Source organism: Belonocnema kinseyi, chromosome 10 (genome assembly GCF_010883055.1).
Source record: "Belonocnema kinseyi isolate 2016_QV_RU_SX_M_011 chromosome 10, B_treatae_v1, whole genome shotgun sequence".
NCBI classification, from domain to species: domain Eukaryota; kingdom Metazoa; phylum Arthropoda; class Insecta; order Hymenoptera; family Cynipidae; genus Belonocnema; species Belonocnema kinseyi.
In genome coordinates this window covers 82,434,270-82,446,530 of record NC_046666.1, presented here as the reverse complement: position 1 = coordinate 82,446,530, position 12,261 = coordinate 82,434,270, and the positions used below count along the sequence as shown (strand labels likewise).

General features: G+C 32.8%; 1 protein-coding gene across 2 annotated transcripts; it reads right to left on the bottom strand.

The window, feature by feature from the left end:
- Positions 1-5,843, bottom strand: LOC117181478 (RNA-binding protein Rsf1-like). Of its 2 annotated transcripts, XM_033374174.1 has the most exons (3): positions 5,663-5,842; positions 1,223-1,819; positions 1-745 (listed from the first exon to the last, which is right to left on the bottom strand). In XM_033374174.1, the coding sequence occupies exons 2-3, from the start codon at positions 1,810-1,812 to the stop codon at positions 718-720; spliced, it is 618 nt and encodes a 205-aa protein (XP_033230065.1). In that variant the 5' UTR covers positions 1,813-1,819; positions 5,663-5,842; the 3' UTR covers positions 1-717. The 2 variants fall into 2 exon arrangements, with proteins under 2 accessions (XP_033230065.1, XP_033230064.1); XM_033374173.1 differs by lacking the exon at positions 1-745 and having other exon boundaries at positions 752-1,819; positions 5,663-5,843.
- Between the last annotated feature and the right edge of the window lie 6,418 nt (positions 5,844-12,261).

Below are 12,261 nucleotides of genomic sequence, written 5' to 3'. Positions count from 1 at the left end.
TAATGAGCGCAAGATATTTAATGTCTTCAATTCCAATTAATTTACAATTGAGATAAATAACATTGTTGCCAGAATAAGTAAGTTTCTTTTGCCTTCGTACGATCGTGAAAGGGATAAAAACAAATTTCAAAGACCATTAAATCTTTTCTCATTTTTTATCTATTTTTTTCTTGAGATACTATTACTCTCGTAAATGCGTAACATGGCCTACAGATTGCACGTAGCACCAAACTTTTCTCACTTTTCGTACAAAATGGTCACTAAAAAAAGGCTAAAGTGAAAAAAAATAAGCTTTACTTTTTAATTTGTTAACTAAGTCAAACTGAGCTTTAAACCAACTTTTTTTTGTAACGGATGTCTTTAATTTGAAAATAAAACTTTACTTAACTAGAAGAAACTCTCGATGTAAACCACAACTGGTATATCGATAGCCGTGCAATTAGAGTTGTTTCTAATCTGATCAGCAGCGTTAAAACTTAGTGGTACTTGACAGAGCGTGAGACAAAACTGAAAAAACAAGGGACGTCAATTGGTCACGTGAGCATCCTGTAAACCAGATATCCAGATCATACGATGGGGAAGAATGCATTAGCATAAGTCGTAATAGTAGTATAGTAATTATTATGTACACGTCGCTGCGAAGATTGGACAGAGTAGTCGTCGAGGCGGGTTGATTGGCCCCGCACTTCGTATTGGGAACGTAGCTTTGAAGTTGTTTTACGTGCATTCGCGCAGATGACGATGACTGTGAACATGGAAGGGCAAAAGAGTTTTTCACATTATTTTCATCAGTCTTGAGCTCTTAAACCGCTCCAGCTGCGCGGAAAGTCCGCGAGTTGGTGGTCAAAGTGTCCATGCATAAACAGGGTTACTTCTCTCATAATGCTCGAATAAACAATGGCCGTCCATGCATTAAGCGATTCTATTCGTTGCGTTATAAGGGACAAGGCTTTTTTCACATATATATTTTTTATTTTTATTCCAAGGGAATTTCAGTTATCCAAGAAGAGAAGGGATTTTAATTACTTGTTCGAAGGGGGTGTTATTTAATCCAAGGGGTTGGCTTTATCCAAGGGGCATGGTTTTTTTTCAAGATCGAAGAATCGCGAATTATTTGGTTGGTTGATTCGATATGAGAGCTCCGTTGGGCAAATAGAGAAAGAGAAGTTGTACCGAAGAGAAGAATTAGAGCAACTTTACAGTGATTAGGTTACTGTTGTACCTGCTACGTGCAGCAGGAGATCGGCTGCGATACCTCGAGGAGCCGGAATCCTTGTAGTAGTCGGTGCTGGCTCCGCCACCAGCACCATAGCTGTCTTGTGAATAGGAATCGCGAGTGGAATAACCACTGTTGGAATAGTCTTCTCCGTAGCGACCTCTAGACCTATTGGAGCCTCCCCTGCCTGCGTAATATCCACCTTGATCGCCGCCGCCGCCACCTCCGTACCCGCTGCTGCCCCTATAACCACCACCGCCACTGCTTCCTCGGGAATTGAACCCTCTGGAGCCACCTCGGTAACCTCCTCCTCCACCTCCTCCTCCTCCTGAACCTCCCCTGCCCCCACGACCTCGACCACGAGATATCTCTACTCTCAACTTGGCACCGAGAATCTCGGATCCGTTCATGTTACTGCAGGCCATCTCAGCCTCATCCATGTTCAGGAACTCGATGAAGGCAAAGCCTGGAGGATTGAACGCCACCCAGACCTTGTTCAGCTTGCCGAATTTCTCGAATTCATTCTGCAAGTCTTCCTTCTTGATCGACTCGTTTAGACCGCCGACGTAGACTCGTGTGTAACCTTCCGGAGTCATTTTTCACCTGAAAACGTCGATTTTGTCAAGATAACATCCGCTGTATCGATGTACAATTTTTTAAAAGATAATTATGCAGTTTTTTGGATAGTAAGATACAAGAAATTGCGGTAGCACTTTTGATGTTTCAATGGGTGCTACAAATTTGGACTTTGCTTCTTCGAAAGATTTTCATTGAACCTATTAGCTCGGATTCACGCAGTTTTATAAAACATTGATCATTTTACTACAAAATGCACGCACTTTAATTTATATATTTTGAATGTTACAACATTTTTGAAGCGTGATTTTCATGGGGCTCAACCATAACTAAAGAAAGTATATTTTGTTCGTTTACTCTTTAAATAATAGCATACACTATAATCTACAAAGTTTCAGAATTGCAAACCAATTTTTTTCTTAAAATTACGAAAAAGTAGGGTAAATTTTGTGTTGAAAATGATGTATTTTTAAAAGAATAAAGCACATATTTTATTTCAATTCTTAAAGAAGGGCTTGTCATAATTTCTGAATGCTTGAAGAAAAATTTAATTTTTTTTGCTTGAAAATTTGCCGGAAAGGGACAAATGTGGAAAGATAAAGTGATCCCTTTTGGAGAATAGTCTACAAAACGTTTCTGTAACATTTCTCGATTATATCGAACTGTTGTTTCAGTATTTTAAACCGTTTGGACTGCAGAGAGAATTTTGATCACATTATTATTCTATTTTTTAATTTTTTTTAAGGAACCCATTTTTTAAAATTGAAAAAGATGATTTACAAAAAAAACTGCACAAAGTAAAGAAAATCAATATAATCAAGATTCTCTCTACCCGAGGCAGAATATTCAAACAGTTCAAGACGTCGAAAAATAAACTAGAAACTTTTAAAGCGAACAACTTTCCCCATTAGATATCATGAGAAACCTTCACAAGAATACAATTTTGTACAATTTTCGTTGTACCATTGTTAAAAGAAAAGGTTGAGGTAGTATTTTATTAAAGAATTCATTACTATTTTTGCATTTTCGATGATTGGATATTAGATTATGATCAAGGAATTGAGGTTTTAACTATCTGATCAAAAATCAAAGGCGATGAGGATTATCCTTTCAAGTTGCAAGTAAAATGGAAATTAAGTTTTTCTCGAGAAGCTACCAAATTTAAATTATGATGCGAATTTCGGCATTTTTTAATGACAGACAAAATCAAATTTTCGTTGAATCATTAAAAAATATGCTTCTCTTAAACCTCATTTTTCAATGCAACAATAAGTATGTAATTAAACAAAACGAGATCATAAAAGTTAAATAATAGGCAACGTTAGAACATTCTTTCAAATGGAACTGAATTATATTATTTTTCTGTAAACATCAAATATTCTTAAAATAAAAAAGGACAACAAATATCCAGATTTTGAATCAAATAAAGAAAAATTAATTTGCCATCCAGTTTTCCTCGAATGAAAATGTTTGCTTTCAATTTCCCATCTACTTACAGAAATGAGGCCTCTACCGAGAGAACGTACCACCAACATACCCAATTTTATTTAAAACTATGTTCATAGCATGACAAGAGATTCGTGTCCAAGGATTTTCTGTTCTATGTCGCAGTACGTACGCCATAAAATAAACAATGTCACATAATCAAGTATATCCAGTTTGAACCAATATTACGAAAAAACAGAATTTTAATGATACGCCATCTCTAGCGAGACTTCAAATATTTGTAATTGAAAAAAAATCTTTGGAAAACTGATGAAAGCTCTTAACTTGTCAAAATAAATCTGGAATAATCTGGAAAAAATAAAAAATAAATCTGGAAAAAAAATTAATTGTAGCACCCACCGAAAAATTTTTTTTAACGAAATGAGTACAATAAGACTGAAGAATATAATTACTCTTTTTATGTTTTTGAAGTTTACAGGAAATATGCGTAATACTGTTCGTAGTTTCGTGTTTTTGGGTTTGCCTTACTTTACGGGCGTAGCTGAGTTTATTTATGAAGTTTAGAAAAGTGAACTAATTATTGACTACAAGACTTAGATTTGAAGCAATAAAACGAAGCGTAAATAATTTGCCTTTAATAATTGCTTCTGAAGTTTACAGGAAATATGCGTAATATTGTTCGTAGTTTCGTGTTTCTGGGTTTATCTTATTTTATGGGCGTTGCTTAATTTTCTTGATGTACTTTTTTAAAATATCAGTAATCAATAGCAATGATGGGGACAAGAATTGGATTTAGACAAATAATCGAAGCGTAAATATTTTGAATTTCGAAAGTTGTTTACAGTTCGCTGTTTCGTGAATCGAGTCCTTTTATTCACCAGGGTTGAGAAAATTTGTACTGAAGATTTTAAAACATAAATAAAAAAAAGTAATTATTACAATAAGGAAAGACGCGTTTACATCCTTTAAAAAAAACTTTGACAATTAAAAAACTTATTATTTAACTGGTTCTTAGGATATTATAGAAATTTTATATTTCAATAAACAAATTTTTTTTTTAATAAATTTAATTTCGTAAATCAGAAATTACTATTAAATAATGGAATTTGATATGAAAATTCAAACTAAGCAAATATTTCTTCTTTTTTTTTCTATTATGCTTTCAATCATTGTATTTTTTTTTAAATTGCAATTAGTTGACTTCTTCATTATAGCATAAAGAATCTGATAAAATTAGTTTTATTTGGAGTAATTCATATTATATTTCTAAAATGTTTTATGGTGCTAAATTTAATAACCTTCTATTTAAATTTTAAATCCTGTCCTTTTTAGGTACTTCAAATAAGAAGAATGAGTTGCTAACAAGCTCGAATTTTAGTGAATAAATCGAAGTGTCTCGTCCCGAATTTCGGAACGGCAAAAACAATGTAATATTAAATAGATAAATTTCTATAAAAAAATGTATCCTGCTATTAAAATATCAAAAAAAGCATCTTAAAATGTTTATTAAAATAAAAGGGAACAATTAAAAACAATTACAAATAAATAAGAAACTCCAAAATCTGAAGGCAATAAATTAGAACATAATGAATTTGCTCTTTTTTGCAACCCTGGTCTCAGAAAACACAATTTCAATTAAATCGTAGAAAATCGCAACGTTAAGTCAAAGTTAGTGGAGCTTTCATATAAAAAACGCAGTAATAATAAAAAAATATAAGTTGACTTTCGTGCATACAATTTTCTCGAAGTTGGAAATTCAAGGTCGAGGCGAAGCGCCGTTTGGCAATTTTGGACAGTGAATTAAAATGGATCTTAATTATTTAACTAACCACGCCTACAAACTCTCATTCTGACGCCCACTAGTTTTTTCCTCACAACTCCGAAGTTTAAAGTGTACTACAAATCTACAATCTCCTATTTACAAGACTAGTAGATTATCAAATCGTCGTTCTTATTGAAAAACACGCCCTATGAAAATTCACGCCTTTTGTAATTTCACGAGAATTTTTCGATTTTTTGGAGTGACTTAATGAATTTCAAGAAAAAGCTTCGTAAATAAGAAAAAACGATTACAGAAACTTTCGAATTCGAATATAACGCATATTGGTCTTTTGTCTTTTCTATACTATCATTATTATTACAATCTTTGGAGTCAGAAATGCGTAGATGTAATTATTTTTCCCCAATGTATGATATATTTGAAGCATTTATTGTGTTCGAATGAAATAAATCGAAGTTACGAGCCGAGAGAAGGCAAATAATATTCGGCACGCAATAAAATAACGGATGAGCTGTACAATATTAGGAAAGTGACACGGCGTTCTGAAATGGACGGAACGCCGAAAGGAAGCATTTCGGAGTAACGAGCAAGCGTTGCTCGAAAAAATCGTTATTTCGTCGCGAAATTAGGGAAAATCGACTTACGGTATATGGGAATAATTCTTCGATTGAAGGATGATCGTCAACGGTGAAAATCGGCGAGAAAAATTGAAGTAAACAATTATTTTCCGGTTCCAGTTGCGGGATAGACGTACACGACAAAATCAATAGAACCGAGTCGTCAGTCGTCAGTCGGACAAGCGGGGTTCACAAAACGCAACGCAGGAAACTTTCTGCCCCTTCCCTTCATCTGCTTGCCCACCAGTTTATGTCTCGAAACCAGACGCTATCTTCAGGGATGTGGATATTTTTAAATGTACCCATAGCTTAAAACCGATACTATTTTTTTATTTTATACCGATTTATCGCCATTTCATTGCATATTGTTAGGCAATTTTGTATTGTGTGTTATAATAGTACGTTTTCAGGGGCCAGGGTTTATTAATTAATTGTGGAATTAATAAATGTCATAGGAGTTCGTTCTAGACAGTTCTAGGTACCTTTTTGGTTTATGAACAATCTGATTGGTCGACAACCTAGATGCATACCCTATGTGCAAAAAGTATAAACAAAAGAGGATCTTTTCTGTCGTTGAGGTCGCTAATGATCAGTAGCCCTTTGGTAGCATCTAAATCCGGGAATTTTCAAATAAAAAATTTAATAATTACTTGTTTTTATAATTTTGTATTAGATCGTGTTTTGTGTGCCTCATAATTCAAGAAGAAGCAATTTAAAATAGATTCCATAGTGCATAAAAAAATTTAATCCTGCCGATGAAAATGTGCTGAAAAAGCACTGACGAACGTCACTGGGCCGGCCGCCAGTGCCTTTTCAGTGGTTGATTGTTCTGATTTCGGAACTAAACGACACTGAGAAGTTATGCGACGGTTATCCCTGCCGATTAAAAAGCACTGAATAAGCACTGGCGAAAGGCACCGGGCAGTTAATAATGTTTCAGTAGCTATTTGTGCTGATTTCGGAATCCAAACGTCACTGAGATGCGACTATCATATAATGGTCCTATTGCTATTCTTGGGCAGTATACTTTTCGCTACCGACCTTCTCATGTAGACACCAAACCGACTCCCTTTTAAGAATTTTCATTAAATTATTAACATTTTTGTTTAATTTATGAATTTTCTCATTCCTACCGATGAAAACGCACTGAAAAATCAATGAAACGGCGCTGGTCAGTGCTTTTTCTTCAGCATATACCTGTACCGCTACTTTTCTATACCTGAGTTCCCCTTCAAGTGTCCATTAACATTTTTGAAAGGCTATTTTCACCCAACAAATTTAGTCTGTGAGGTCTTTGAAAAGGTGTGTTAGTAGTGTATACTATAGTGTTAGTGAAAATCGGTGCGTGCGACTAGGATACCAAGTAGACCAGCTGAAAGAGATTAAAAATAAAAAATTTTAATTTGTGAAATTTTGAAATTATCTACTAAAAGGTTAGAAATTCACAATATACGGGTTTCGATTATTTCAGATATCTAATTTTTTCTTTTGCATGTTTAAAATTCGAATGAATATAACGTATCTCGTAAATGAAATGAGATACGCAAAAATAGACAACATTTTTGCATTCAACTTCAAAGTAGTATGTTAGAACAGTCGAGGCTATTTACCTTGCCGCGGATGGGACCGTAGGGGAGTAATTTTCCTGGAAACGATGTTCCCCCACATTAGAGTCTGATCTTGATGCATGGTGCTTGATACAAATTTTTTCGCTCGTTACGTACGTAGCCGGGGTCGTGAGGGGGGGGGGGGCTCGAACGAAAGTTAGGGGAAGCGGTAAGGTAAATAGCGGCAAGGTAAGTAGCGTCGACTGTATATAAGTTATAATTATAAATATGTATAATAAGAAAATTGATAAATGAAACAAAAAGTGTTAATAATTTGAAGAAAATTCTAAAAAGGGAGTCGGTGTGGTGGCGGCCAGGTGCTGTAAAACACTCTGACCGCCCGGTACGTAACGAATACAATAGGAATATTATATGACCGTCCCATCACTTCTCAGTGCCATTTAAGTGCTGAAAATCATGACAAACAGCCACTGAAACGGCAGTGGCGGCCCAGTGCCGTTCACCAATGCTTTTTCATCGACAGGGATTATATACATATTTACGAGGGGCTGGTCACTGAGATTTCAGGTGACTCCCGAACTTACGACAGACTCTGTGGAGGTCAGTAGGAATCTCTAAATTCTATTGCGTTGTTCCTTGGTTAGTGCCAGTTAGTTTCAGTAAGTCTCAGTGCATCACGAGAAGTCTCGCTCCAGCCGACCGGTTTGGCAAAATACATGTCGGAAAGATCCGTAACTCTGTCGGGAACACTCGGGAGATCTACTGTTTCAAGTACCACGCGATTAACGTTTAGAGAGACTCTTGCGGTAAATCACAAGAAAATTTGGAGTAAGCCGAGGGAGGTCTCTACGAAATCTTCGTTATTCCGGTGGCAGTCATTGTTAGTCTGACTTCCTGATTTCTGAGTGACCAGCCCCTCGCATATTTATAGTTATAACTTATGTACTAGTTTGGAGTTAAAATAAAAAATTTTGCCTATCTTAGCGTGTCTCATTCCTTTACATGGGTTTTGATGTCTTCTGCATAGCGTATCTGTCACTGGAATTCAAGATACCCGCTCATAGATTAGAGTAAGTTTCGAATGAGAAACCGGCTTTTTTAAGCGGCCACGTAATTTTTTTTCTCGTACCCATTTAGTAACGATAATGAATCAGCATTAACCAATAGAGGAACAATAGTTCCGATAGAAAAGTATTCATATAAATAAAAAAATTTAAATAGTTTAAATTATTTATTCAAAACTAGTTAAATGGGCAACTTTTAAGAAAATCCTGGCATTGTAGCCCACTTTCATTTATAGACTTTATTTTTAGGCATTTTAATATTTTGTTGAACATTGTTTTTCACATATTCGCATCACACATCTAAGTGTTGAAAATTTATTTATATATTTTACACAAAAAACTGATTTTTTTCTTTTAATTTACCTTGATGAATTTTCGTTATCACTAAAATTGAAAAATTAATAAGTAACAATCTGTAGGTTATATGAAACTTCACATTTACCTGATATCAATCTTGAATTCACGAAAACGATATCACTATCGTTTTATTTTATAGAATTAACCTTTAAAAAGATGCGGGTATTGAATTTCTAAACATTTGGATGTTTGTCATGCAAATGGATATGAGAGAATTGCAGAGTTAGTTTCTATAACACGTGAACTCCCTGCTGCCATTAGCATTTGCACTGAATAAATTTAATGTTACTGACGCTTTATTCAGTATAAATCTTATAATTCTTGGACAAAATAATCTATTGAAAACCATTGTAAAAAGAGAATAACAACAAAATAATCATTAAATTTATAAATAAATTGTCGCACCAATTATAATATATAACAATATTATTTAACTTGAATTTCTTTAATTAAGGCCATATGATGAATGGGTCACGTGACCAGATTCCTTCCTACCTTACCGTAATTTTTTTTATTTCCCAAGCAGCGCCGCATTTACATTTTTCGGGGCCTGGGGCTAAACCTCGAAGGGGTCCTCTTAAGAGCAGAGAAAATCCCAATTTTGCTGTAACTTACGTAATTTTCTGGGTTCAGGGGCCCCCTGGAGCCTGAAGCACTATAGCCCCACCGTGCCCCTTCGTAAACCCGGCGCTGTTCTCATCTTTTATCAAACTTATATTCACACGAAACGCCACACCGAGTTGAAAATTTGGGATACTAAACAAGAAGCACTAAGAATGATGGGTCTTGTCATAAATTTGTATAATTATGAAAAAAGTTTTTCGTGGTGAATAATTTTTTTTGCTTTTTTTTTTAATTATTAAAGTTTAGGACCAGAACCATCTTTCTTACTGCTTCTTATTTATTATCCCAAATTTTCAACTCGATGTGGCGCTTCGTGTGAAAATAAGTTGGGAAGTAAGAAGTTGGCGGTAAGGTAGGAATTTGGTCACGTGACCCACTCGTCACATGGCTTTAATCAGAATTGTCCTATTCAAATTTATTACATCATACTTCTCATTCGAAGGAATTAATTCTTTAACACTTTAACCTGCATATTCTATTCAGTTAAACATAATCTGAGGTGACAGAATATATTGGCAGATTCACGCTTATTGAAAATTGATGTGTGTGCATCGTATTTTTAATATTCGTTGTGATCTTTTAAGAACTCCATTTCATATTGAATCTCAACCCATTCATGTGCACATTAATGAATAGTAGAATATGCCGATAGGAATTATTTCAGGTTAGTCAGTCTCATTCAATTCTATTCATTAAGCATTTTAACGAATATGGAATGGCAGATTCGAAGCACCGAGCTCAGGTGACCAATTAAAAATATGGCCATCCTATTGCATTTTCATTCTTTCGATCTGCAAATGACAGATACGCAATTCAAACCAACTCGATTTTTATCGGTTCTTTTTCCTGGGTTTTCATTTCAATTTTAAACATCTAAAAGAAAAAGTTAGATACATATAATAATGGAAACCCGTAGATTCTGAATTTCTAGCCTAAGATATTTTACCTAGATACGGCAAGGTTCAGGAGTGGAGACGGCCGATATATATCTAACTACATTTTCGACCATATCGAGGTGCTGCCCTCTTCAACTCTTCGCCCACTGAATTACCTAATTATATTAAAATTAAAGAAAGCCCATAAATATTATATTTATTATTATTATCATCTTAAAATTGATTAATTTCTCTTACGGTTGATTTGAAAAGATAAATTTTCGAGATAATAAATAAATAAAATTTTTTAAAATTCTTTTCGTACTTTAGAATTATAGTGAAATTTCAAAAATTATTTTTAAAAATTAAACTTAAAATTTAAATGAAATTGAGATAACTTTAAAAATTAAATAAAAGTTAATTAAATTCCAAATTTAAATAAAATTTAGGTGAATTTAAAAGTTAAATACAGTTTAGTTGAATTAAATTGATTCCTCGTCTGGTTTCTTTTAAAAGAAATTTTTTTCGAGATACTAAGTAAATAAGTTTTTAAACAAATCTATTCGTACTTTAAGCTTTATTGTAGCACATTTTTAAAAATTATTTTGTAAAACTCAATTTAAAGATTGAATACAATTTAGAACATTTTAAAAAGTAAATACAATTTAGTTAAATTGAAAATTTAAGTAAAATTCAGTTAAATTTAAGCAAAGTTCAGTTGAAATTATTGTAGATATTTAATGACGTTAAATGATGTTAAATTTAAGTACAATCTAGTTAAATTAAAATGAAACTGTACTTAAATTTTAAATTTGAATAAAGTTTTGAAGCCAACAATATTTTTAAAAAGTGCATCCATATTGAAAAATAAAATTACTAATGCTAGTTTCTTATAACGTAAATGACATAGTATTTTTTAATCAGATTTCACGAATTGAATATTTACCTGCAATTTAGTTAATAAACCGAGCATCATTTAAATCATTATGTAGTAAATGAAAGGTGATATAGTAGTGAACTTAAAGAAAGTTTGGAAGTGTATTTTTTATTCTTAGATTTTAGTAAGTACAATTATAAGTTTATGTATAATACGCATATTAACCGTTTTATTGTATACATAAATGTGGATTGTTTCTTAACTTCAAACAGTGGAGAGTTTTCAAATAAGTTGGAAAAATGTTTAAAATGTTCTCCCTTATTTTTATAATAATGAGGTAAATTCAACAAAAAAAAACTCACGAAAGCAATTTGGATTATAACTGACTGATAATAATAAAGAATAGATCCAGAGAAGAAATGATATTAAAATAATCTCCACACAATTTACTAAGCCCTCTCACCAGGAGTATCTTAAATTGTGCAGTATTCTAATGAATAAATTAAATTGATTTAAAGAGTATACAAAATTCAACAAAAAGTTTGGAATGTGAATAATGTTTGGAGCAATTGTCAGGGTGGCTACTGGACGAAAAACGGGAAATACGCTATTGCTTTTGAAGTAATAGGGAAATTTTGTGGAATTTTCAAATGAAAAAAGGGATCAAAAGATATTAACCGATTTCAATTTTATTTTATTTATTTTTTATGTCAACCCACAAAATCTTTTCGCTCAGCACAAATGATTCGACTAATTTAATCAATTTCACTTCGCCCTAATATATAGTGTATACATATTAATATATTTATAATAATTATATAATGTAAATATTATATATATTTATTAATTTATAAATAAAAATTAACTTCTCAGACGTACCTGCTTGCAAAAAGAATTTTTGCTGAAATATTTTCATTAACTTTTTATTTTGTCAATAACATTACTAATTAAATAATTAGTTAATTAAATAGCAGAATATCATATTAAGGTATTTTTTTAGTTCTCTATCTTTTAAATAGAAATATGAAAATAGAGTATATATTTTTGTTGCGCATGAAAAGAATTCTTTAAATTGTCTGTAATGTTCACGTAAAAATTCGAATTTAGGAATACAATCTCTTTAGGAATACGATAATAAAATAAAACTTTTTATTTTTTTGCTTTTCACAAGTTTTCATGATGAAAATAAAAAGATAGAATTTCAAGGTTAGGGTTTTCAATCAATACATTCAATTACTATTATTATTTATTATATTATAAT